Here is a 25,683-nt window from a genome sequence, read left to right on the forward strand (position 1 = left end):
GCAATAATAACAAGAAATTAACGCAACGCCCTCATTCTAGCTGGTGATCAAGGACATCTTTGACTTGGGAATTCGCTGCAATTGACAAGCACGCCCAAAAACTAAAGCTCCACCCACACACCACACCAAAAATGTCGAATCTTGCAGGGCTAAGGGACAGCTCGAACCTCTTAGGTAAGAAGAACAAGCTTCTGGTAGCTAACAGAGGTGAAATTCCAATTCGTATCTTCCGTTCGGCGCACGAGCTGTCGATGAAAACCGTGGCCATCTACTCTCACGAAGACAGACTCTCAATGCACCGTCTAAAGGCCGATGAAGCTTACATGTTGGGGCCACAAGGCAAACATACGCCTGTTGGTGCATACTTGGCTATTGACGAAATCATCCAGATCGCCAAGGACCACGCAGTGGACTTCATCCATCCAGGTTACGGGTTTTTGTCTGAGAACTCTGAATTTGCTCAGAAAGTGACTGACGCTGGTATCACCTGGATTGGACCTTCTTCGCAAATCATTGACTCTGTTGGTGACAAAGTTTCGGCCAGAAACCTTGCAGCACGCGCCAATGTGCCCACAGTTCCAGGTACCCCAGGTCCTATCGAAACCGTCGAGGAAGCCCAGGCTTTTGTCGCTGAATACGGATACCCAGTCATCATCAAAGCTGCCTTTGGTGGTGGTGGTAGAGGTATGAGAGTTGTCCGTGAAGGTGACGATATCTCCGATGCTTTCCAACGTGCCACTTCAGAAGCCAAAACATCTTTTGGCAACGGAACCTGTTTTATCGAAAGATTCTTGGACAAGCCAAAACATATCGAAGTTCAACTTTTGGCCGATAGTTACGGTAACGTTGTTCACTTGTTCGAGCGTGACTGTTCCGTGCAGAGAAGACATCAAAAAGTTGTTGAAGTGGCGCCCGCCAAGACTTTATCTAAGGAACTGCGCGATGCTATTTTGACCGACGCCGTCAAATTGGCCAAAGAAGCTAACTACGTAAATGCTGGTACCGCCGAGTTCTTGGTCGACAATCAAAACAGACATTACTTCATCGAGATCAACCCAAGAATTCAAGTCGAACACACTATTACTGAGGAAATCACCGGTATCGATATTGTTGCTGCGCAAATTCAAATTGCAGCTGGTGCTTCTTTACAACAGCTAGGTCTGTTGCAAGACAGAATAACCACTAGGGGGTTTGCCATTCAGTGCCGTATCACAACTGAAGATCCTGCCAAGAATTTCCAGCCCGACACTGGTCGTATCGAAGTCTACCGTTCTGCCGGTGGTAACGGCGTCAGATTGGATGGTGGTAACGCCTACGCGGGCTCCATCATTTCTCCTCATTATGACTCTATGTTGGTCAAATGCTCCTGTTCGGGTTCAACTTACGAGATTGTTCGTCGCAAAATGTTGCGTGCCTTAATTGAGTTCAGAATCAGAGGCGTCAAGACAAACATTCCTTTTTTGCTAACGTTGTTGACAAACCCTGTTTTCATCGATGGAAGCTACTGGACTACTTTCATTGATGACACTCCTGAGCTTTTCAAGATGGTTTCCTCACAGAACCGTGCTCAAAAGCTGCTGCACTACCTAGCGGATCTAGTCGTGAACGGCTCTTCTATCAAGGGCCAAGTAGGCCTACCAAAGTTGCACACTCAACCAACCATTCCTGTTCTTGGGGACGCTCGCGGAAACATTATCGATGTTTCGACTCCACCTCCTGCTGGTTGGAGACAAGTTCTCTTAGAACAAGGTCCTGCCGGTTTTGCTAAACAAGTTCGCGCCTTCAACGGTACGCTATTGATGGACACTACTTGGAGAGACGCTCATCAATCGCTACTGGCTACAAGGGTCCGTACCTATGATTTGGCTGCGATTGCTCCATCCACTGCACATGCATTGGCAGGTGCCTTCGCTTTAGAATGTTGGGGTGGTGCAACTTTTGACGTTGCTATGAGATTCTTGCACGAGGACCCATGGGAACGTTTGAGACTATTGAGAAAACTAGTTCCCAATATTCCATTTCAAATGTTGTTACGTGGTGCTAATGGTGTGGCTTACTCTTCTTTACCTGACAATGCAATTGACCATTTCGTTAAACAAGCTAAGGAGAACGGTGTTGACATCTTTAGAGTTTTCGATGCTCTTAACGATTTGGAGCAATTGAAGGTCGGTATCGATGCTGTCAAGAAGGCTGGCGGAGTGGTTGAGTCCACGATATGTTATTCAGGCGATATGCTCCAGCCTGGAAAGAAATATAATCTAGACTACTACCTCGAGATTACTGACAAGATTGTTGCCATGGGTACGCATTTCTTGGGCATTAAGGATATGGCCGGTACTTTGAAACCATCTGCTGCTAAGTTGTTGATTGGCTCAATTAGAGCCAAGTACCCTGATCTACCAATCCACGTACACACTCACGATTCTGCTGGTACTGCTGTTGCTTCGATGGCGGCAGCTGCTTTTGCCGGTGCTGACGTTGTTGACGTTGCTACCAACTCTATGTCTGGTTTGACTTCCCAACCATCGATCAATGCCTTGCTTGCATCTTTGGATGGCGAAATTGAGACTAATGTGGATGCTGATCTAGTGCGTGAGCTCGACGCCTATTGGGCCCAGATGAGATTGCTGTACTCGTGTTTCGAGGCCGACCTCAAAGGCCCAGATCCAGAGGTCTACATTCACGAAATTCCAGGTGGTCAATTAACAAATCTACTTTTCCAAGCTCAACAATTGGGTCTTGGTGAAAGATGGGCTGAAACTAAAAAGGCTTACAGAGATGCGAACTACTTGCTCGGTGACTTGGTTAAGGTCACTCCTACATCGAAGGTTGTGGGAGACCTTGCGCAATTCATGGTCTCGAACAAACTAACTCCAGATGACGTTAAACGTTTGGCCTCGTCACTCGACTTCCCAGACTCCGTTATGGACTTTTTCGAAGGATTGATTGGTCAACCTTACGGTGGCTTCCCTGAGCCTTTGAGAAGCGATGTCTTGAAGAACAAGAGAAGAAAGTTGGTAGGCCGTCCAGGATTAGAACTCAGCCCATTCGACTTGCCTAGGATCAAGGAAGAGCTACAAGACAGATTTGGTGACATCGATGAATGCGACCTTGCTTCCTACAACATGTATCCAAAGGTGTACGAAGACTTCCGTAAAATCAGAGAACTCTACGGTGATCTGTCGGTGCTACCAACCAAGAATTTCTTGTCACCACCTACTGTTGGTGAGGAAATTGTTGTCACCATTGAAAAGGGTAAAACTTTGATTATCAAGCCTCAAGCTATCGGTGAGCTGAACAAAGAAACTGGTTACAGAGAGGTTTACTTCGACTTGAACGGTGAATTGAGAAAAGTTTCCGTTCTTGACAAGTCTCAAAAAATCGAATCTCTTTCGAAGCCAAAGGCTGACGCCCACGACCCTCATCAAGTTGGTGCCCCAATGGCCGGTGTTGTTATTGAGGTGAAGGTGCACAAGGGGTCCCTGGTTAAGAAGGGTCAACCTGTAGCTGTTCTAAGTGCTATGAAGATGGAAATGGTTATTTCTTCTCCAAGCGATGGTCAAGTGAAGGACGTCATGGTGAAGGATGGTGAAAACGTGGATGCCTCTGATCTTTTGGTTTTATTGGAGGACTCAGTCCCACCAAAGGAATAAATCCATATTGATCCAAGTTCTATGCGTATCTCGCTTTGAAAGGTTACGTTATTAATAATTGTACAGTAGTTGATCTTATAAGCGTTTTTATGTTCCGTTCGTGAATGCAGTTGTTAATGTTACATATTAGGTTATTTGCGGGACCGTTAAAAACGGTTGGCAGAGGGCCTACTTCCCGGATTTGACTTTGTTATCCTGGATGTGCTTCTTGGAATCCCACTGGGTTTCTTCATGGTACCTCTTGTTGCAGGGGTGCGATTTGTGGTGCCGAATCTTTTTGGACGTTTTATTGATGAGTTATTGATTAATTGCCGCTGTTTTTCCTCGAGTTGTGTCTTTTCCTGAGAGCTCTTCTTTTCTTCCAAGACTCTCCTCAGTTCAGTTACTTGACCTTGTTTCCGTTCCAAAAAAGCTTGCGGCGTTAAAGTTTGATCCTGCTGAGCAGCCGTAATGAAATCCAGATATGGTTCTTCACTCATAAGTTCGTATGCGTATCCGGCCTGGGATTGAATTCTTATCCATGTATCCAGTACTTTATTTGAGGATTCGCAGGTTTCTCGAATTCGTTTGAGGTGCTGAGGCCCTGCCGAGCTTAAAGACGCTTCTAAAGTCTGAATAACGGGAATTATTTCGTCCAAACACTTGCTTTCTTCCAAAAGCGATTGGGCTGTCATACTGGAAGGCGTTGCTGCTGCAGAAACGAAGGGTTTTATCAGTTTTCTTCCAGATGGCCCTATACTGAGATTCGAACGCATTTGATCGAAAATTTCGGGTATCAGCTTGTTAATAGCCGAATTATCGAGACCGTTACCATCCGTAATCGAGTTTTTGTTGGGAGGGTGCGCCATTGGAGTATTAGAAGGAGTGATGGGCCAGTAACGACACGTTTCTATCGTATTGACATTGACCGGGGTTCAGTGCATTTACAGGAAGTGATGAGGTCAATTAACAACATTGATGTATCGATCGTCTGCCTTGAGGGGAAGAATCGCTATCCACGAGGGGAATCAAAGCTGTGAAGCTCTGAGTCAACGAAAATCCACGACAGTTGTGGAGCGATCTCAAAGATGCAGGAGCTTCCAATTCAAATGGGTTCTAAGAAACAATACGGCCGTGTTTCAGTTGACAAATTTCTCGAGTGAAATAACTTCTCCTCATTTCTAGCCAAAAGCGACTCCCTTGCAGTAACTCACGATCAATTCGTCTTTCACCTTGAAATGTAACCACAAATCTCCAATAGCCTGCTGAGGCGCGGGCGAAAACGAGTTGTTGACGTAACAATGCACAGTAGCCAGTTTCAATTTTTTCTTCAAATAGGTCACCAGCACAGAAAATGGCTGGGAAGATGAAATCTGTGCGGTTTGCGGTGAAACTTGTAGCACTGAACCGATAGGCTGGAACTTTATGTGTACTTTGGTCGGCAAAAGCTCATGTTCTTTATCGATCACGTGCTTAATCGCTGCGTCCCCTGCTGGCGTGAGATGTGTCAATATTCGAGATGTGGTCATGGGAGCCCTACGTTTCGGTACGGCTGTAGCCATGATATTCCCGTTACTTTCTTGAAGATCTCCAGAGCTTCCTGAGGATGTTCCCTTGTTCAATGGTTCAGAGTCATTGTCCAAGCCCAAAATATCTAGTTTTTTAGTATACTGTTCCAGCTCATCTTGCATGGTAAATTGGTTATCTTGTGAAATGGAACTTTCCACGTTACTGGAAGAGCCGGCGTCACTCTCGCTTTCCAAGAGTTGACTCATTGATGTGATCGTCTGTGTTTGATAGTGTGAGAGAGTAACAGATGTGGTGGGGAGTGTGTGTTCGCTAACCTAGTAAGAAAAAGACCGGCTAACTCAATCCATCCCATCTCGGTATTCTCTTGCTTAACCTTTAATTTTAAGAACTACAAACTGAGGTCACGAGACTATCACGTGAGACTTAAACACAAAATTATTACGTAATATTGATCGTGTAGTACGGAAATAGTTAGCCATGCCTCAAAAACGAAAAGAACGTTCAAGTTATATACAAATCCACAATTCACTTTGCAATGGGACAAGAACGGTATCTGGAAACCAGCGATTGAAGAATGGGTAGAAGCGGACAGCTGAACATGGTTTCTCTTTTCTGTTACGCACCGTTCCATGCACACATGACTATTTATGATATGGGCGGCTACAGCGTTGTACGTGTGCAATGATCAAACTGGTCACCATTGTTGGGCCATCCCCAAAGAAGACTGGAAAAGGGCTAGCTGGCATTGAATGTTGGAGGTGTTGCACTGAGAAAGAGAACACATGAAAGGGGCGCAAACGTCTACATTCTCGCTGACGAACGAATTCAAATGTTATCATCTGCCGCGCAAAAGTCGTCCAAAAGCACAATGCCTTGAGCTTTACTCACGTGATTGAGAAAACACCCCTGGCATCATTACCGCACGTGATCGCTTCTACCAAATTCACCAAATTAAAACGTAGCTATCAAACATCACACCGCCATGCTTAACGGTAACGACTTATCTTCAAACCCCATAGCTCTTAAGCTACTTCACAAAGATCAGAAAACACTACTGCAACCCATGAAGCACGGTCCAGAGCTCTGCAAAAAGCTGGAATTGGCATTTTCCGAGTATGAAAATGACGCCCTATCTTTAGTGACAATTATCGACCTTTATTCAATGAATTTCATCAATGAAGGTTTCAGGACGGACAAAGCTCAGTTTCTTCAGGTTCTTCTTTCCAATTTGAAGAAAAACTCGCGTGTTGCTGAACAGATTGGTTGGGATTTGCCCAAGATCCTTCTGAGGTTTCTGGACGCCAAAAATGTCGATCGAGACCTGAGTCTTTCGCAAAACGTTGTAATCTCAACTGCGCTCAAGTGTTTCAACGAAATTGCACTGTTGGGCAATGCCAAAGAGTGTTTTTTGGCCGGTTGCGAAATTATTGAGGGATTGAGTTTGCAAGGCGTCGAACTTGAAGATGAACAAGAGGAGGTATTCGACGACGAGACTGAGGACGACGGAGACGGGTACGGAGACGAAGATATTGACGACGATGATACAGACAAGGCCTTTTCTGAAGACGGTGACTACGATGGCACAGAAAATGCAGCGAAAATCGCAACCGAAAAGGCCGCCACACAAGCTTTCATCGATGTGCTTGATCGCGCTCCGGAAGAATTTACCCTGGAATTGAAGTTGCACGCCTTGATGGAACTTGTTAGCACCACTATCAAGAGAATTCAAACCTCCTACCCGTCCAAATTTCTTGCTACGGCGGTAGGGTCCTTTCTCAGCTTCATTAAGAGTAACGCTGCTGATATTGACGACTGTATCTTTGTGTTACGTCGAGTCTACATGTTCTGCCGTAATTACATTCCTCCTCTTGCTCAGCCGAATATTGCAGAAACGCTGAGTCCCGAAGAATTCGAAAATCTGGTTGAAGATGAAAATGCTCTCCAACGCAAACTCCTTCAATGCTTACTCACGAATGCTGTAGGCCAACTGCTACTGACCAGACAAATGCATACGGCTGCGGAATACGTTATGAAATTAAAGAACATGGACACGTCTGTTCTCGACTATGTTTTACGCCAAGATATGCGGGAAATGGTCGCGAGATGCTATCATCTCGCCTACTCGTTTGACATTGATGTCAAGGAGGCCTTCAAAACTCAATGCGTTAAGGAATCCGTTTCCATCTATCAATCATTACCCCAAGAATCGGAAATTGTCAATGAAGCCGCGAAAAGTGGCATCACTCAGCTAATATATCAGCTTGCGCACACTTATAACGTTCAAAAAAAGTTAACAGAAAAGAGCCTTTCTTTAGATCCTGCTGGTATACTTGCTCTAGCAACTTATCACTACCAAGAGACAGGTAACGTTCTGTATCCCGAAATTAGGATTGATGAAGCCATTTACATGTTCCTGAGATTTTTCACACCAGAAGTATACTCTCAGACTGCCCCTAACTTATATGCAATTGAATGCTGTCAGTATTGGCTTTGGGTGGCTGTAACAACCTCTTCGTGTCAAGAAAATCGGGTAATCTTGGGTGCCATGCCGTCGTATGTCGTTGCAACTTTTCTTCAAATCCAGCTTTTGAGATCCTTCAACATTGCTTCCGATGGTCCAAGAATGGCTTCTTTCACTCTACTCACAAGAACAATGTGTCTAATACCAGAATCGGACGCGTTTGAATTTGTCAAGGATACATTGTTGAATTGTCCTTCAAACCTCATGAAGTGCTGCATTCTAGGCATTTTAAAGGATCTAATGATCAATACCCGGGGCTCAATGGTAGAAACTAGCGAACAACTTTCTAAGTTGAGCATTTCCGGTGAATCAAAACAGTCTGCGAAACCTGAACTGCCTTCCAGGCCTTACATTATCATCAACGAGGATAGAAAAGCTACTATCCACGCGTTAGCTGTGATGAGTTTCGAGGATGCAAAAAAGTCCCCAGTGAAAGAAAGTCTCGTGCTATCCCTGACTTATTTGAATCTTTTCGTTAGTTTAAAGCTCAAATGGGACAGATCTCTACTGGCTGAAATACGAGATACGGCAAATGATACAGTGGGATTCCTGGAAAAAACATCCTTGCCTGAAATTGATTTCATCAAGTTAGCAAATGAGAACCTTGAATCATTTTTGTCTCAATAGCATTCACACGGTTCCGTGACTACATAGTACCATATTCACTTTGAATACTTAATTCCGCCTCTCTTCATCGTCCCGTTAACCCTTTCAAAGCTTGCATACTGACCCCGTTCTATTAGCGGACCAAAGTAAACGAAGAACCCATCTTTGGTGGCAACGCGCTGCTCCTCCCAGAGTAGTTCAGAATCATCAATAAAGGGATCTTCCGTGTCATACTTTCCTATCAAACTCTTCCCTTTCATTGGGTGCGACTTCTTTTTAGGAGAGGCATTAGTAGCATTGGGGTTTGAGTTCTTCTCTTCCAAATCAACATCTTCATCGTCTTCTTCCTCAATACCATCATCGTCTTCAACTTCCGCGCCATCCTCATCGTCGTCGTCTCCGCCTTGAAATTCAGATATGAGATTCCTTTTAGTTTTGGTGGGCTGTCCAAATTTGTCCTGTACCAACTTGTAAAAGTTGAACACTACTTGCCCATTTTCATCCAGGTAATCATTAGATTCAGCAGGGTATAACGGCACATCCACTAAGATGACGGGCTCTTCACGTTCGTCAGTTATTTGATTCTTATCCAGAGCTTCCAATAACGACGGTGACTTTATAGGTGGGGCAGAAAGTAGCCTTTTTGGAGTCGACACTTCCTTAGAATCACTTACACCTTTTGGTGGTTGTGGTGTATTTTCCTTCTTTTTCGACCCATTGCTCGTCCGTTTTGTTTTTGTTTCCTTCTTTGTATCATCTTTAGCAGTGCCTTTGCTCTCCTTTTTTTTAGTGTCCTTCGGCACCGTGAGGCCAGATTTATCTTTTGACGCTTCGAGTGCCTTGGACGGCTGTTTGGCATTTGCTGGTGCATTGTCGACTTTAGAACTGATGGATTTTAACTCTTCCTTATCACCCGTTTCTTTACCTACCATCGCGGGAAGTGCAACCTTAGGACTTTGTTTAGTTGCAGCAAGTTTGGCACCTTTCTTTGCTGTCGATGCTTTTGAATCGTCTTTTGTTCCACTTTGTGAACCTGCTGACCCGGCAGCTTTTTTCTCTTTCCCGTTTTCATTCGTTTTGGCCAAGGCTTTACTTTCGGCTGTAGCCTTAGTTGCTGTTGTTTTGCTGGTTTTCTTGTTCGTTGAATTCTTGGTGGTTTTTTTGGCAACTGGAGAGTCTGTTATTTTGGCAGGACCGACAGTTTCTCGTTCAGGACTGTTTTTTGCAGTGGTAGCTTCCTTAGTAGGAGCGATAGGTGCTGGATTCAAAACAGATGCTATGGGCTCGCTTGCCTTCGTCATATCTTCAATAATGACATTTGTAGGTTCCGGTTCAGTCTTAGACTCAATGGGCTTTGCCTTTTTACGCCTAACGACTTTCTTAGTAGCTGTATTAATTGCCTCTTGTGGAGTCTTAGTAACAGGAGCGGAAGTTTTGCCTCCTTCAGTTTTTAGAATTTGCTGCTGTATGTCTTGGACTTCGCTCGAGGTATCCAAGTTTTCAGTATTCTTCGCGGTATCCCGCTCAGAGGCAGCTTCTGTCGGGGCGCCCTTTATCTTGGACTTGGCATGGGCTGGTTGTTCCGACAGATCAATCATCACAGGTACGGAAGAAGTTTTTGTTGCCAAGTGTGAGCCTGTTGTGCTGCCGGTTGGATTGAGTGCGCTATTGCTTCTATTGAGTTTTGCGCCTGAATTTTGACTTAAAGGTGAAGATGAGACTGGAGAGATTGTCCTAGCGACCATCATCCCCGGTGATTCCATACCTGGGGTACTGGGTGTGGATGTTTGTGTGGGGAGAATGATTTTCGGACTGTGATGTGTTTCGCTATTAGCGTTTTGGTCCGAGGACAGCAAAGAACATACTTTTAATCGTGAATTAGAGGGTGTGAATATGCCCTGTTTTGCTTCGGCTGTTGAGACATGTGCAGAATCATCACCCGAAAGAAGTGATGAAAGCGGGATTGATGAAAGAGGTTTGGATCCTGGCGCAGAAGTCGTTCGATTCTTGGCCAATTCTAAAGCTATATTGGGTACTTTCACTGCTTTTTTATGCCTCGTCTTAATTCCTTCTACTGTTTCTGCAGGCTGATCAGTTTCATCCAGTTTTCTCTTATTCTTCGCAGTTGTCGTGCTATCTGTCACTGGAACTGCTGTGCTATCCATTGCATTTATATCGACTAGTTATAAGGTTTTAGGAGTCAGTAAAAAAACTTAGAGAAAGACTCAGACGATTGTTGGTGATTATTGTCAATATCGCATACTATTGTCGCTCATCGGGGCGTTGTTTTCACTGTTGACAGATTCCGAAAGTTCTGTGAACTTGATTCAAGAAGATTCAAACTAATTTATTAGACTTGACTAACCTCATCGCCTTACCGAAGTATTTAGAGTGAAGTCTCCAGCAATGCAAGAGTATGTTGGAGGGACTACTGTGAAGTCTGCGACTCGAGTGAGCTATAGGTCACTGGGATGGAGAACTGTGAGGTACGAATCCCATGTGAGAAATTCCCTAGGGTCTCATCCTGGTCACATCTCGCAAATTCCGGATTTCAGCAAATACTCGCCGACCAAGTTTATCGCTGAGCTGGCACCATATGTTTCTCCCACGCTATGTGCATATCCATTGCAATCCAAATACGTGAATCAACAACATTACTATCAAAATAAGGGAATTCTGGAGAAACACTATCTCTCGAAAAAACCGCATCCCGTATCGTTATCACAGCTAGCCCAGTATTTCGATGACTCGAACGCTTTAACCAAACAAAAAATTGTGAATAGTGGCCGATTTGTTCAACAAGAGCTCGTCACTCGTATCGCCCACAAAATTCATCTTCTTCAGACACTTCCGTTCAACGTGGTGAACAATTTCCATTTCAGTCAGGTCTACGAATCGTACTACAACATTTTCGAGCGGTTCAGACGGTACCCCACAGTCAAAACGGTTTCCGACAACGATAAGTTTGCCGTGTTTCTACAAGGAATCTTGTCGGATTTCAACTCTCTGAATTTACCACATCTCATAATGGGCGCGCTCGAGAGTCGTATTCTGGATTTGTATCCTCCTCACAAAATGGACGAGCTTATTTCGAGTCTTTTAAGAGCACGTATTTCCAGAAGGCTGATTGTAGAGGAACATTTGAGTATGACTTCCAATTATCAAAGCGGGAAGAAGGAGAATACGTTAGTGTTGGGTGACATTTTCCAGGAGTGTAGCGCGCAAGAGTTTCTGCTTGGAGCAAAAGCCATGTGCGAAAAGTTCATTCAGGACATGTATTTCGAAGGCATCAAACTGCCGAAATTTGTGATTGACGGCAATCTCGAGCTCAAATTTTATTTTCTGCCCTTGCATTTGAAATATCTGCTTGGAGAAGTGCTGAGAAATAGCTACGAGGCCACTATGAAGGAATACATACGTCTGGGGCTTGATAATCCAGAACCAATCACTGTGACGATAGTCTCAAACGAGCAGTCTTTCATTTTCCGCATTTCGGATCGCGCTGGCGGGATCCCGCATGACGAAAAGACCATATGGTCCTTTGGCAAATCCAAGCAGCTTGCAAGCGAATCTTTAGACAACTTCCACAAGCTTCCGGGTCTCCAAACAATATCACTTTATGACTACATGTATGATGATGCAAAAAAGCCCACCAGTCATCCCTACAAGTTCACTTCTCTAGAGCCTGTCAGTGCATCCAACCTCCCCAGCGGCCACAAATTTGAAAAACCGCTTTTGGGGCTTTTAGAAAGGTCTTCTCGCTACAAGTTGGGAATCGGGCTCGCTATGTGCAAGGTGTATGCAGAATACTGGAACGGCGATTTAACGGTCCATTCTATCAATGGGTACGGTACTGACACTGTTTTGAAGCTCGGAAATCTCATGTACCACACAGACAGATTACAACTAGACAAAGTTTAACGTTGGGTAGATGTGAGGCATGGTAAGCTCATTCAAAGGGTGAATGTTTGAACCTGTCAAAACTGATCGATCCTGAGGTTTTAACACAACTGTCACGTGACACACATAAAGTGATGAATGTCGCGTGATTCGTTCTCTTGTCAGATTCCTGATGATTAGCTTTATTACATATGTAAGCTCATTCTCACTATGAGTTTAACGAACTTGACCAAGGATATCGTAGATACACAACGAACTTTGCTTCTGAGTTCACACCCTTCTTGATACAATGTCGACTCCAGCTAGGAGAAGGCTCATGAGAGACTTTAAGGTATGCTTTCAGTTCTAATATGATCCTATTTGACCGCTGTTTAATTCAATTCTAACTAACTGAACACCCAGCGTATGAAAGAGGATGCACCTCCAGGAGTTTCCGCTTCTCCATTGCCAGACAATGTGATGGTATGGAACGCGATGATTATTGGACCAGCAGAGACACCGTATGAAGACGGAACGTTCCGTTTGCTATTGGAATTTGACGAAGAATACCCTAACAAGCCTCCGCATGTCAAATTTCTGAGCGAGATGTTCCATCCTAATGTGTATGCCAACGGCGAGATTTGTTTGGATATTCTGCAGAATAGATGGACTCCCACATATGACGTGGCTTCGATTTTGACATCGATCCAGAGTCTCTTCAACGATCCTAATCCAGCTTCACCGGCCAATGTAGAGGCCGCAACACTTTTCAAAAACCAAAAACCTTTGTACATAAAACGAGTCAAAGAAACGGTCGAAAAATCGTGGGAAGACGATCTGGAAGATATGGATGACGACGACGACGACGACGATGATGACGACGAAGAGAATGACGAAGAGTGAAATTGTGTGTCGTGCATTGTACATGGAATTGCATAGACTATAGCGTAAGCGGAAAAAATCGTGGCGTTGGAGTCTCAATGGATCTCACCACTAGTCTTGATGCACTGGGGATCTAACCATTCATTAGTCAGAAGCCTTAAGAGTTTCGACCTCTTCAAATTTAGCCAATTCCGCGACAGCCTCGTCATCCTGTCGTTGCCGATATTCTTTAAAAGTTGCACACACTGCAACAATGAGTCCAATCAACGCCACTGACAATGTCCCTGGATCTAACCGTCTGGTCATACTATCCAATAAAGTTTTTCTTGACGGTGTACATGTCCAAACGTCTGTAGTTTGCGTTTTCGGTAGTCTGTGGATCCTTTGGCCTGGAAGTCCGACTTTTGCACGGCCTTGCCAGGTAAAATCCTCGGGTTTGGACCTTTCGAAAGTAAGGTCACTCCTAGGACCATGCGATCCGTAACCCATATAGAACAACATTTGCTTTTGTACTGGTGAAATTTCCCTCCAGTCTTTGGATGGCGGGATCATAGTTAGCGAAACCTCGATCATTTCTCTGTCTTGCTGTGATAGTTGTGGAAAAACTTGCAGCAGGCTTTGTGTGGGAATCCTTAGATCACCAACCAAATCCTTAGATCCACTTGGTGCTGCTATTGGAATCGCTGAAAACCTTTGCAGGTACAAATTTCGCAGTTCGCCTTGCTCTATTCTATCAATGACCGCTTCCCTGTTCTGGGCCAACTCCGTATCTTCATCTTCCTGTGAGTGACCTGACGGATTGAAAAACGCAAATATATCCTTAAAAGACGTTACAATGAGCTGCGATGACGCAGATGATTCTATATCTCCTCTTCTTTTGGCTTGCCGTTGCAATAGTGATCTTGGTACCGATTTAGCCAGAGGGGCCGCAGTACGATATAATCTTGATCGGCACGCCGCTCTAGGGACTAATGCAGATTGCCTCAGCATAGCGATACAAAGATACCTTTAGAGAGTACAGGAAGGGTCCAAATTGTTGTTCATCGCGATGATTTGAACAGGTATATTTTCTAGGCGACAATTGATCAACAGTCACATGACGGAACCTAATGCAATGCCTTCAACGTACACTAGCTCAACCGTAAGACCCTTTAGATTGCATCAAATAATCATACAGAAGACTCCAAAGCGAACTTCGTTGTGGTAACATTTACCGGCGAATGTTGTCGCAGCTTCGAATTTTTCGAAATACTTACAGGTCGAAACTACACAACTACACAACTACACAGCAACACTGCCTCTTTGTCTTCTTGCAGCTTGAGGGTCAACCTGCTTGTGTTCAGTTTGCCGCCTTGCCAGAAGTCCTAAGATGTCCGTGAGCGAGACAACTCCAATGAGTTTCCCAGTACGATACTCTTTTTCAAACAACGGAGTGCTAGCGGTTTGTGCCGTGTTTTCATCAAAGCTTTTCACGCTTATTGGGGAGCCGCTTCTGTTGGGCACTTCATGGTCGTTCGCACCCGCGTGAGCATTCAAAGTTGTGGACTGTGGTGAGCTTGATATGGCGGAGGATGGTGTCGAAGCCGCAGAGTTTTCAGGCTGCACGATCCAGAGTCTATGGGCCTTGGTGGCGACGAGTTTAGCGAGCGTTCTTGCCAAGGAACTCGAAGGATACACGTGGAAAATAGGGAAGGAGTCTTTACCCATTTCCAATCCTCGACTATTGAGAATGACCGAAATGAAATGGCGACATGTGTTATGCAGGAGTGGATACTGGGAAGTACGAGTAACGTGTTTCACGTCTGTGACGCTAATGTTGCCTAGTAAGTTTCCGTGGTTGTCTACCACAGCGATGGACGAAATACGCTCATTATGCATCTTGTAAAGCGCCATTATCAGCTGTTCTTCACCCTGTATGGATATGACTCGAGACTGACGGCTCGTTGGCGCCGTTTGCGAGTCCAGTACGCCGATCCCGAGATCTCTCAAACTAGAATTCAGCAGAGGTTGCAAGCTGCTGAATTGGCGGGCATTGTCCCATAGATATTTGATCAAACGTCTCTGTGACAATATACCTTTGATTTGAGTGCCTTCAAGGTCGGTGATGGCCAATCTGTGGACACCAGACCCAAGTATACCCATGGCCATACTGAGGTTATCGGTTTCGCGTAGCTTGTGGAATTGATTTTTTGGCGTCAACTTGACGATTTCGCCCACTGGAACCGGTTTTCCCATTTGACAGTCGCGGGCAACTTTTGGATCGTTCACTTGGATTTTATTCAGCACCAGCAACAGGTATGAGTTGAGATCGTTGTAGTCGAACGTGAAGCAGTTCATGTCATTTGAAGCGTGTTCCACAGGCAACGACGTAAGATTATGGCGCACCAGTGTGTTGAATGCCTCTTCCACGGACACGGACTCTTCCACTGTAACGAGCTTGTTTTCCTCTATCAGCTGCGAAAGCTGGATGTGTTGCCATTTCTGAGCATGTACTTTAGTGAGACACGAAGTGGTTGAGCTCATTTGTGAGTCTAGAGATGTTGCACTAGCGTTGCGCGATAAGGAGATCGCTTCTAGTTCTGTTGCTGATTGAGGCTGTTGCGCGATAGCTGGCGGCGTAGACAGCAGTTCCACGATGGAAGCGTGTCTGGATGTGTTGTTACTGTTCTGGCCTGGGTTGTTTGAATCCTTCATTGTTGTGAAAGACTGCAATTGAGTGTTTAAACAGTCGTTGAGGAGTTACCTTAGATGGTTTAAAACATGGGGAAAGTTCAGCAAAATTTTAGATTAGGGATTTTCGTGTGAAAGTGACACGTTTTCCGGAAACCATCGAAATCGTCGAGATCGATGATATTTCAAACACTGACACTGGGAATATTTAGGATATAAAGGTCGTTAGATTGATATATTTGTGGTGGTCCCACTGACTCAAATTAACGGTAGGTATTGGGCTTTTCAAGTTCAATTTTAGGGAAGATTTGGATAAAATACCAGTCATTTTCTTTTATTTCTGTTCCCTTAATGGCACGGGTAGTTATCTGGGATTGGTCTGGTGATTCTTGTCTTTCATATTGTTAGTCAAGCAATACAAGTTCAGACACACATTCATGAAGAGGTTTATATTCGTTCTTCCTTTCAAGTTATCATCACATGACATAAAGGGCTTTTAGCATTTAGAACTTGGAGGACGAGAAAAGGTCGAATTGAGAGCAGGCAATAGATCTGCTGTAAAAATGAAGTCGATACAAAGGAGATTGGACGTATTCAGTTTATGACGACATTGTTAGGTCGCACAGACGCTGAGGTATAACGGTGTGACTAACATCACGTGCTTTCGCCCGTTAACTAAAATAACTGGATCGGTTGAAAATTCCCATGAATGAATGATACAACGGTATGCGATCGTCGAATCGCAGATCTTCCAAGCCTTCTGTAACTTGAAACTCTCTTCTATAATCAAACTATGGTGAAATATTGACTTTCCTAGATTGCTTGGAAATGCTCATTTTTCACGCCATCGCTACTAGCTCCATACTCGCAGGCGCATATGCCCAGGCTCTCACTCTGTCTCCTTTGTCCTTCACGACAACAGTCTTGGCTCAAATCTTGACGGCCTCGCAAATCTCGTCACCGGCGTTTCCTAGCTGAAGCGCTTTTTTAAAATTCTTGTCTGTACCCACAAGGTTATCGCACACCTGTATTTTACGACGTCCTTTATGTACCTCAATCTTTGATTCTATTTGTACGCCGACGATCATTGGCACAAATGCTAACGGGAGTCCAATGTGATTTGTCGTGTTCCAAATGTCTAATTCCTTTTGTACTAGAAAGGTTTCGACGACCACCACGGTACATCTTCAACCGGGCCACTATAAAACTAAGTGCCAAACACCTCACATCGACCGTAGGATGTTCGTTTTCTGTTAAGAAAAAGGCTGACAACAGGCTGCAATATGACTACGCCATGGTGGAAAGAGTGGAGTCCCAACGACGTAACCATTGGAGACGAAACAGTGCCGGATAGCTGGAAGACTTGTGTTCTCTCAGGTGTATTTTATGGCGGTAACAACTACAACGGACAATTTGGATCACGTTTGTCATCTGTTTTCGTGATTTTGTTCGTTTCGACCATATTCACACTGTTCCCGGTAGTGGCCGCCCAGGTGAAATGGCTCAGAATCCCACGTCACGTTTACTATTTTGCGCGCTACTTCGGTACAGGAGTCATCATAGCCACTGCGTTCATTCACTTGCTGGACCCCGCGTACGACGAGATTGGCGGAAGCAGTTGCGTGGGTGGGACTGGTAATTGGGCCATCTACTCATGGTGTCCGGCATTTGTACTGGCCACCGTGATGATGACCTTCATTGTTGACCTTTTCAGCGGTATTTACGTGCAAAAGAAGTTCGGAGACCGTTGGGGATCGTGCTGTGACAATGAATGTATTGAAAATGCCGTTGTGCTTCCGAGATCCATGAGAGTTCGCAATGAGGGCTCCACCAATGACCTCGAACAAATCAGTGCGGACAACGCATCGAACAAAAGCTACTTTGACGAAACCGTTTCTGAAACCGAAACCGAGATCAACCAACAACCTTTTGAGAGCCAGATCAGTGCCTTTCTGATTTTGGAGTTTGGTATCATTTTCCATTCCGTCATGATTGGTCTGAACCTCGGGACCACCGGTGACAATTTCCCAACTCTATACGCTGTTTTGGTTTTCCATCAGTCTTTCGAAGGTTTGGGAATTGGTGCCAGACTTTCTGCAATTCAGTTTCCCCTAGAAAAGAGGTGGTGGCCTTATGCACTATGTGTGGCGTACGGTATCACGACCCCCATAAGCATTGCCATTGGACTGGGAGTGAGAACCACATACGACGGGAATTCTTATACTGTCAACGTCGTCTCAGGAGTTCTGGATGCCATCTCCGCAGGCATTCTCATCTACACGGGATTGGTCGAGCTGCTAGCTCGTGATTTCTTATTTTACCAAAAACCAGATAGAGACGTGAAAAAAGTGTGCTTCAGCCTAGCGTGTGTACTTTTCGGTGCTGGAATCATGTCCTTGCTGGGCAAATGGGCATGAAGAGCGCAGAACCCTTCGTGATCCAATTGCTCCGCTCAGAAAAGTTCGATTCAGTTTTGAATCTTGCTCGCTTGTGTAGACCTGTATATCAGATAACACATTGTATTCCCATGTAGCCCATAAAGTTTCGGAAAATGTAGTAAAAAAAGAATCTTATTCGATTTTACTCGCAGAGAACATCACAGTCCACACATCTCTTCCTCTGTATTCCAAAAAAGACGCTCATTATACTGTAATCCTTTCGCCAGTGCTCTTGAATCCAACCTTCTCTCCTCCGCTTTTCGTTTGACCCATGGTAGAAACGTTCTGCAGTTCGCTCATCTACGAATGAGTCGTCGTTACCTGCCCAAATCTCTAATCATTGCACTATCCTTCCATTATCAAATTTGCAATGCTTCTCGCTCCTCACTTCACCACATCCTTTCTTGTTCAGATCATCGAGCTCATCGCTTCCTTTCCCTTCCAGTAGTTACGCTAATTCAATGTCTTCGGTACTTTATGCCGTGTACGGAAGGCTCAAAAAGTACAACGCTCCGGCACAAACTGCCGTTTTCGACGCCGATTGTCAGATCCGTAAACAACGATTCTCAGACTTTGTGCACGTGTCTCTTTCATGTGATAATCTATCCTCCCGCGATCGGAAGGTTTTAGCGACCATTTTCTGATTTAGCAGAATATGTCCATATTTGGTCTTAAGATAGCTTAGCCATCGCTATTAGTATACCCAGGAAAATTAGTCGGAACTACTAGCCAACAGAACAATGGCAAGCAACAGCAGCTATCAACCATCCATAACTTGACATTAGCAGACTGCTATCGTTTCAATGATTACCGATTGGAGCAGGGTTCAAAAGTAATTTATCAAAGATCATAGAAGAGCTCGAACTTTTTCTTATATCAATAGCGTCTTTCTTGCACTTTTACTACATCTTTCTGTACATGTACTGAAGAAGTTCAACAAGCTAAGCTTCTTCAGAAATACCTATCCATCGTAATTGTTTGTTTTCTTGAAACAATGAACTTCGCAGTGGACAAAAAAAAGCTTCCCATCGAAGAGGTGCATGAACTGCAGGTGGGATCTGTGTCGTATGTGGAAGGGAACGACAGCCTCAGCACTGGGAAAGACAATACAGATCTGGCAGCACGTATTGAACGCAGAAAGCTTCTGCCGCGTCAGGTGTCGATGATTGGTATCGGTGGAGCTATCGGAACCGCCCTCTTCGTGTCTATTGGTGGGAAAGTGCTGCAAGGCGGACCCGCCTCGCTTCTCATCGCCTTTTCTCTGTGGTCTGTGGTTTTCATTGGACTGTCAATTTCTATGTGTGTAATGGCCACGTTTCTGCCAGTGACAGGATCGTTCGTGCACTACACCGAAAGATTTGTGGACAGATCGTGCGGATTTGCAGTGGGCTGGACCTACTTCGTTTGCCAGGCCGCAAATGTGTGTTTTGAGATCACCGCCGTGTGTCTGGTGATCGAGTATTGGACTGATAAAATTCCTAAAGCGGTGATCATCAGTGTGCTGATTGCAGGCTTCGCATTGCTCAACTTGTATTCGGTGTTTTTTTTTGGTGAGGGTGAGTTCTATCTGTCGATCGGGAAAGTTGTGCTAGCCATTGGGCTCATCATTTTCACCATTGTTGCCATGTCGGGCGGTAACCCTCAACACAAAGTCCTGGGGTTCCGCTACTGGGATGAACCGGGCGCTTTTGCCGAATATATCACTACTGGAGCATCTGGTAAATTCAACGGTTTTATGGCCTGCTTGGTCTTCGCCCTGTACGTTTTTTGGGGTGTTGACTATCTGGGAAACGCTGCAAGTGAAGCCATGAACCCCAGAAAGGTGATTCCAGCTGCTTTCAAGAAAGTTTTTGGTCGTTTGATCATCTTCTACATCGGCGGCGCCATTTGTGTTGGTGTGCTAATCCCGTTCAACGATCCACTTTTGAAAAAGGCCCTAGAAGACGGAGCCACCGGAGCAGGTGCTTCGCCATACGTGTCTGCTATGAAAAGCTTGGGTATCAAAGTTTTGCCGCACATTGTTAATGTGCTGATTTTGACCTCGATTATTTCTGCCGGTAATTCCTCTTTATTTTCGGCCTCCCGGGTATTACACCGTTTGGCCATCGAAGGCCAAGCCCCCAAGTTCTTCAAAAAAGTCACCAAGAGAGGTGTTCCTATCTACTGTTGCATTTCGGTCTTGTTGATCTCTGGATTGGCCTACTTGTCCGTTTCCAACAACACCAACAATGTACTGACGTGGTTTTTGAACGTGGAAACGGCGGCAATGGCCATTACCTACATCTTCATCTGTGTCGCATACTTGCGTTTCCGCGAAGGCTGTCTCGCCCAAGGAATTGACCTAAAAACTTTACCATACTATAGCAAGTTTCTGCCATATGCCACATGGCACTCGTTGTTTTGGCTAGTGCTAATGCTTCTTGTGAGCGGTTATACGGTTTTTTTGCACGACAACTGGGATACACAAAGTTTCGTCTTCTCCTACTTCATGATTCCTTTTTTCATTGTATTCTTCCTCGCGCACAAGGTTTACTTCAAGACAAAGTTTATCAAAGCAGACGATATGGACCTCGTATCGGGATTACAAGAACTCGCCGAAGAGGATGAGTACTGGGCTGCTAACCCACCAAAACTTAACTGGTTTGACCGCGCGTTCAGCTTCATTCTGTAGAAGGTTGTCACTGAAGTGCTGGGAAGAAATGCGCATGATCGATTTGGTAGTGATTGCACCTTTCCGTCAACAAAACGTCTGCTTATAGTGAGCTCGTGGTCTTTGAAGGGTTTTTGGCATTTGTTACCACACTCCAGTAGAGTTTCCGTTAATTTCTGTAATTTTTGTAAATCAATCACTTGGTTTTTAGACATCACCGATGAAGGAGAATTCTGTCAGCGTTAGTCCGTCAGATTCTGCCTTTGAATGCATTTTTGTATCACGAGAGTACCTCATTGACACGGAAATTGAGTGAAAAACCTTTGGAACCTCGTACAGTCGTCAATAACAGATGACAGCGCTTGTTTGCCTTGTAATTACATTTTTAAGATCATGACCTTAATTTTCTTTATCACCTGCAGGCTAGATATGCAGGGTCCATGATTAGTTAAGCAAGATTTTATGCATGGATCTCAACGCTGCCTATTTGATGGAAACGGTCCTCGGTCGCGAAAGTAAACATTTCTTTGATTTTGAAGTAGCACCGACACTCTAAAATGCTCAAAAGTGATTGTGTTTTATGACGCCTGCTGATCTAAGTTTACTCACAATAACATTGGAGCACTAAAGGCAGAGGTCATAATTGTCAAGAAACGGCCACTGACGCTGGTGACGTCAGTTATGTCTTTTGATGCCGACCTATCACTATCAAAATACCTTACTCTGAATCTCCGGTGTCTTATGTCGCCGCCTCTTTTTCACCATCGATCTTCCTGTTTACTGTTTTTCATCTGTGAAAAAAGGCTCAATAGTTTCGCGAATACCTCGATGACATGATAAAACGATTGAACCAGCTATCTCGGTGGATTCTCTTCTCTACGACGATCGATACTGGCAACCCGGTACGCCAAGAATCCTTCCAGCACAGGCGATGAGCGTAAAGATCGCGGTGTTCGGAATCGTGCAGAACTATCTCGCCGCAGGAACTGGAAAAATAAGTTTTTTCCGGTTGAGCGGTGACTGGCGGAAAAACTCGAGCGGAGAACAATGCGGGCGCAGGGATGGCCCGGAACAACCTCGAGAGCTAAAAAAGCCTGTTGCCATGGAGATATGCGCAGAAGCCAAGATTTTGTTAGTTTCTCCGTAAACCCTGTGGTATGCATTGCGGGGAGCGACAAGAGCTGGACGCGATGGCTGGAAAGCTCTAGTCAAGTATAAAAAGACCACAAGCGACCTCCAATTGGGGGAGATTTACCTTATGCTCAGAAGATCATTAAATACTTACAATTCTCACAGGGTTGTACCACAATCGAACTTACACTTTCTACAACTAAAAACACAAGCTTTCCTCTCTTGCAATGGGAATTCTTCAAACACTTTTCCACGCGGAAGAAGACATCCAAGGTTCTAAATCCAGAGCCGTTTTCATTGGGCTTTTTGTAGCCTTTGGGGGTATTCTTTTTGGATACGGCACTGGTACCATTTCAGGTGTTTTAGCCATGGACTACGTGAAAGAGCATTTCACTTCTCGTGGTCACTTCACGGCAAATGAAACCTCGTTGATCACTGCTATTTTGTCTGCTGGTACATTCTGCGGCGCTATTTTGGCGCCTCTCGCATCAGACACTTTAGGTCGCAGACTTGGTCTCATTATCTCAAGCATTATTTTTTCTGTTGGTGTTATCTTGCAAATTGCATCCTCAGGACAGGGTCTATTGGTTGCTGGCAGAGTCATTGCTGGCGCGGGTGTTGGTATTTTGTCAGCTATTGTCCCACTATACCAGGCAGAAGCATCTCCAAAATGGATCAGAGGCGCTGTGACATCGTGCTACCAATGGGCTATTACTATTGGTCTATTACTTGCTGCTTGTGTTAACCAGGGCACTCATGCCAGAAATGACTCTGGTTCTTACAGGATTCCAATTGCCATTCAGCTCTTATGGGCTTTGATTCTATTTGTCGGTATGCTCATTCTACCTGAATCTCCACGCTTTTTCGTCATGAAAGGGAAAATACCTGAGGCAAGCAAGGCACTTGCCAAACTAAGGGGACTACCACAAGAACATGAATCTATTGAAGCGGAACTTGAGGAAATCATCGTTAACTACAATTACGAAAGTTCCGTAAGCTCATCATCGATTTTTGACTGTTTCAAACCAACCAATCATCAGTTGAAACGTATCCTCATTGGTATTGCCATCCAAGGTCTACAACAACTAACCGGTATCAATTTCATTTTCTACTACGGTACTCAGTTTTTCCAAAACTCTGGCATCAAGGACCCTTTCATCATTCAACTTATTATGAACGTTGTCAACGTTGTGATGACCATTCCAGGTATTGCATTGGTGGAAATTGCGGGTAGAAGAAACTTGCTCCTATGGGGTGCCGTTGGTATGTGCGTCAGTGAGCTCATTGTCGCATCCGTTGGTACCGCGCTACCAAACAGCTTTTCAGCCAACAAGACTTTGATTGCGTTCTCTTGTACCTTCATTGCCTCTTTTGCATCTACATGGGGTCCCTTGGCTTGGGTGGTCGTTGGTGAAATTTTCCCATTGACCGTTAGAGCCAAATCTGTTGCTGTATGTGCTGCTTCAAACTGGCTGTTCAATTTTGCCATTGCCTACGCTACCCCATACCTTGTCGACAGCGAACATGCAAACCTACAATCCAAAGTTTTCTTCATCTGGGGAGGTTGCACATTCTTGTGCTTCGTGTTCGTCTACTTTTTCATTTACGAAACCAAGGGTCTCACTCTTGAACAGATTGACGAATTATTCGAAACTTGTCCAAGCGCTCGTCACTCGAAGAAGTTTGTACCATCTACAAGTTCTGCGAATCACAGCGATACTTGTTCGGACGCTGGCAAAGGTGTCGTTGAAGTTGTAGAGAAGGTTTGAGAACACTAAGAAGTTAAAAAACTGCATATATGTATACTAGATACGTGACTAATAATAATGATAACGAATGTAATTGTAACGATATCTTCCTGCTTTTTCATTTCTGAATGTAGGGCTCACCGTGCACAGAGCGATTATCGCGATCAAGTGTCGATCGGAGATATAATCGATATCTTCCAAAAATAAGTGCTCAGCAATAGGTCAGCGATGTAACAGAGTGGCTATCTTGTTTAGAAGCGCATTGCCGATAAGCCAGGGGTGATGATATTGCTTAGTCTTAGTTTGGTAAGCCACTCAAAGAGTGTTCAAACTCGTGTTGAGACTGTCTTTTTAGTGTCATTGCACAATAAACTTCCCAAATCTTGGGTGATTCTATTTGCTATTGTAAGAGGTAAACTGTTATCTTATTAAGTTGAGAGATACCTCTCTGTGACGACGTAGCAAGCATAAATGGATTGAGCTTGTAGGATCGATAAAACGTCCCTTCTAATAAAATTCTTGAAAAGTTCCCTCGCAGACGGATGTAAATATTTTCGAGTGTTCCGGCTGCAAGCGAGGCCAATGATCTGCTGTAGAAGCTATATGATCAATAACGAGTGTAACCAGTTGGTACAGTCGATTTAGTCCTTGTTAGAACAGTAGCAGTTCTGAATTTTTTGAATATCTTGTCAATTCTGTCGCTGTCATTGTATCACGTGATCACCTTGTCATAGATCTGACGCTAGACAGACAGAGGTTCAGACAGTTTTCGGGGTCTGCCTTTTGCCTACCATCTCTCTTGGTGGTGAAAATGAGCGTGGAGGTGTATACCACTTATGGGTTTATGTGGATCTTTACACACCATGTTTGGGGTCTTCAAGTTCATTAATTTCTTTTGCATATGCGGCCTTATAGGCGCTTTTCTCCTCGAGTCTGATTGAAATGGATTCTTTTTCATTAGTCGCGACATGTACATCTTCATCGATATCACTTTCGAAGCAAAAAGGTCTTCATCAGTGACGACTTCTTCGTTTGAGTCGGTATTGTCGGTTTCATCTGATTGCTAGCATCCTATTTGGACTTATTTGCCAGTTGAATCATCAGTTTCGTTTTCTAGGTTCTTTAAGTATCTTGTCAATTTTGTCACTGTCGTAGTGTCATGCTCGAGTAAAGGGCTTCTCTTTACTCGAACAACCCTCGAGATGCAGCAGAACAGATCCGTGGGTTGAGAGATGTAGAGTTCGGGGAACCGTTGTCCATTTATGGCTGGCAATTGAACTGCCCTGTATTTGTTACGTATCGCTCATATACGTTAGAAAGTAGTTTGTGGCACAGGGTTCGACGAGTATGCGTTGGAACTACGTACCAAGCTTCATCAAAACTCCTTGGGGCTATGTAGGAGGCGGATGAGCTTACAAAAGTAGGAGGTCACGTGACCGGTGAAAGGTCTAATCGTAGTAGATGAAACACCTTATCTGGTCGAAAAGTCCGTGAGTGAGCAACGTGAACGGGATTCATTCTGCGCCAGGGCCGAAATTTCAACATTTTGTTAATGGAAGAGTTGAGCTCGTTGACAGTTCGTAAAGACCTTATCACAATTCCATATTTCTGACTCTACGAGACGAACGCATTTATCTATTTTGCTTGAAAACTCCGTGAGTAAGCAGCAAGTAACGCACTTAATATGTGATAGGTTACTCAGGAAAAAAACTGGCCTAAAATCACGTGATTATAGGTAGTCCGTAGATCACATGACGGGTTACCCATTGGGATTATTGAAATTTTCGTTACCCATTGCGCACACCACTCTGGCTAGGCAGACACACACGTTCCCACCATATAACTATCTGATAGCAAAACCCGACCTGTTACTTACCGCTGCGATCAGCAGGACTCTACCGACTAGTAACACTTTGTCAAACCTATAATACTTACATCCCCCATCCGCCATAGTCTTCTTGCTACCCAGATCTTGAACTCTAATCCGTGTTCTCAT

At 44.6% G+C, this 25,683-nt stretch overlaps 12 protein-coding genes across 12 annotated transcripts; 7 read left to right on the top strand and 5 right to left on the bottom strand.

Moving 5' to 3' along the window:
* Positions 1 to 131: 131 nt before the first annotated feature.
* On the top strand, positions 132 to 3,653 carry PYC2 (LALA0S07e00452g1_1; the record flags this gene model as incomplete). The annotated part of the gene is made up of 1 exon (XM_022771316.1): positions 132 to 3,653. The coding sequence occupies one exon, from the start codon at positions 132 to 134 to the stop codon at positions 3,651 to 3,653; it is 3,522 nt and encodes a 1,173-aa protein (XP_022629235.1).
* Positions 3,654 to 3,799: 146 nt separating this feature from the next.
* DUO1 (LALA0S07e00474g1_1) lies at positions 3,800 to 4,408 on the bottom strand (the record flags this gene model as incomplete). Its single annotated transcript, XM_022771317.1, has 1 exon — positions 3,800 to 4,408. One exon carries the CDS (start codon positions 4,406 to 4,408, stop codon positions 3,800 to 3,802), a length of 609 nt encoding a protein of 202 aa, XP_022629236.1.
* Positions 4,409 to 4,813: 405 nt separating this feature from the next.
* On the bottom strand, positions 4,814 to 5,407 carry ATG12 (LALA0S07e00496g1_1; the record flags this gene model as incomplete). The annotated part of the gene is made up of 1 exon (XM_022771318.1): positions 4,814 to 5,407. One exon carries the CDS (start codon positions 5,405 to 5,407, stop codon positions 4,814 to 4,816), a length of 594 nt encoding a protein of 197 aa, XP_022629237.1.
* Positions 5,408 to 6,225: 818 nt separating this feature from the next.
* Positions 6,226 to 8,310, top strand: YBP1 (LALA0S07e00518g1_1; the record flags this gene model as incomplete). Its single annotated transcript, XM_022771319.1, has 1 exon — positions 6,226 to 8,310. The coding sequence occupies one exon, from the start codon at positions 6,226 to 6,228 to the stop codon at positions 8,308 to 8,310; it is 2,085 nt and encodes a 694-aa protein (XP_022629238.1).
* Positions 8,311 to 8,345: 35 nt separating this feature from the next.
* On the bottom strand, positions 8,346 to 10,565 carry HPC2 (LALA0S07e00540g1_1; the record flags this gene model as incomplete). The annotated part of the gene is made up of 2 exons (XM_022771320.1): positions 8,346 to 10,468; positions 10,553 to 10,565. The coding sequence occupies 2 exons, from the start codon at positions 10,563 to 10,565 to the stop codon at positions 8,346 to 8,348; spliced, it is 2,136 nt and encodes a 711-aa protein (XP_022629239.1).
* A 130-nt stretch (positions 10,566 to 10,695) lies between these two features.
* On the top strand, positions 10,696 to 12,210 carry PKP2 (LALA0S07e00562g1_1; the record flags this gene model as incomplete). Its single annotated transcript, XM_022771322.1, has 1 exon — positions 10,696 to 12,210. One exon carries the CDS (start codon positions 10,696 to 10,698, stop codon positions 12,208 to 12,210), a length of 1,515 nt encoding a protein of 504 aa, XP_022629240.1.
* Positions 12,211 to 12,478: 268 nt separating this feature from the next.
* Positions 12,479 to 13,071, top strand: RAD6 (LALA0S07e00584g1_1; the record flags this gene model as incomplete). Its single annotated transcript, XM_022771323.1, has 2 exons — positions 12,479 to 12,520; positions 12,592 to 13,071. 2 exons carry the CDS (start codon positions 12,479 to 12,481, stop codon positions 13,069 to 13,071), a joined length of 522 nt encoding a protein of 173 aa, XP_022629241.1.
* A 123-nt stretch (positions 13,072 to 13,194) lies between these two features.
* Positions 13,195 to 14,040, bottom strand: GEP7 (LALA0S07e00606g1_1; the record flags this gene model as incomplete). Its single annotated transcript, XM_022771324.1, has 1 exon — positions 13,195 to 14,040. One exon carries the CDS (start codon positions 14,038 to 14,040, stop codon positions 13,195 to 13,197), a length of 846 nt encoding a protein of 281 aa, XP_022629242.1.
* Positions 14,041 to 14,331: 291 nt separating this feature from the next.
* On the bottom strand, positions 14,332 to 15,744 carry LALA0_S07e00628g (LALA0S07e00628g1_1; the record flags this gene model as incomplete). Its single annotated transcript, XM_022771325.1, has 1 exon — positions 14,332 to 15,744. The coding sequence occupies one exon, from the start codon at positions 15,742 to 15,744 to the stop codon at positions 14,332 to 14,334; it is 1,413 nt and encodes a 470-aa protein (XP_022629243.1).
* A 1,259-nt stretch (positions 15,745 to 17,003) lies between these two features.
* Positions 17,004 to 18,137, top strand: LALA0_S07e00650g (LALA0S07e00650g1_1; the record flags this gene model as incomplete). Its single annotated transcript, XM_022771326.1, has 1 exon — positions 17,004 to 18,137. The coding sequence occupies one exon, from the start codon at positions 17,004 to 17,006 to the stop codon at positions 18,135 to 18,137; it is 1,134 nt and encodes a 377-aa protein (XP_022629244.1).
* A 1,015-nt stretch (positions 18,138 to 19,152) lies between these two features.
* Positions 19,153 to 20,829, top strand: LALA0_S07e00672g (LALA0S07e00672g1_1; the record flags this gene model as incomplete). The annotated part of the gene is made up of 1 exon (XM_022771327.1): positions 19,153 to 20,829. One exon carries the CDS (start codon positions 19,153 to 19,155, stop codon positions 20,827 to 20,829), a length of 1,677 nt encoding a protein of 558 aa, XP_022629245.1.
* A 1,337-nt stretch (positions 20,830 to 22,166) lies between these two features.
* Positions 22,167 to 23,708, top strand: LALA0_S07e00694g (LALA0S07e00694g1_1; the record flags this gene model as incomplete). The annotated part of the gene is made up of 1 exon (XM_022771328.1): positions 22,167 to 23,708. The coding sequence occupies one exon, from the start codon at positions 22,167 to 22,169 to the stop codon at positions 23,706 to 23,708; it is 1,542 nt and encodes a 513-aa protein (XP_022629246.1).
* Between the last annotated feature and the right edge of the window lie 1,975 nt (positions 23,709 to 25,683).

The sequence above is a fragment of the Lachancea lanzarotensis genome, scaffold LALA0S07 (genome assembly GCF_000938715.1).
Source record: "Lachancea lanzarotensis genome assembly LALA0, scaffold LALA0S07, whole genome shotgun sequence".
NCBI classification, from domain to species: Eukaryota; Fungi; Ascomycota; class Saccharomycetes; order Saccharomycetales; family Saccharomycetaceae; genus Lachancea; species Lachancea lanzarotensis.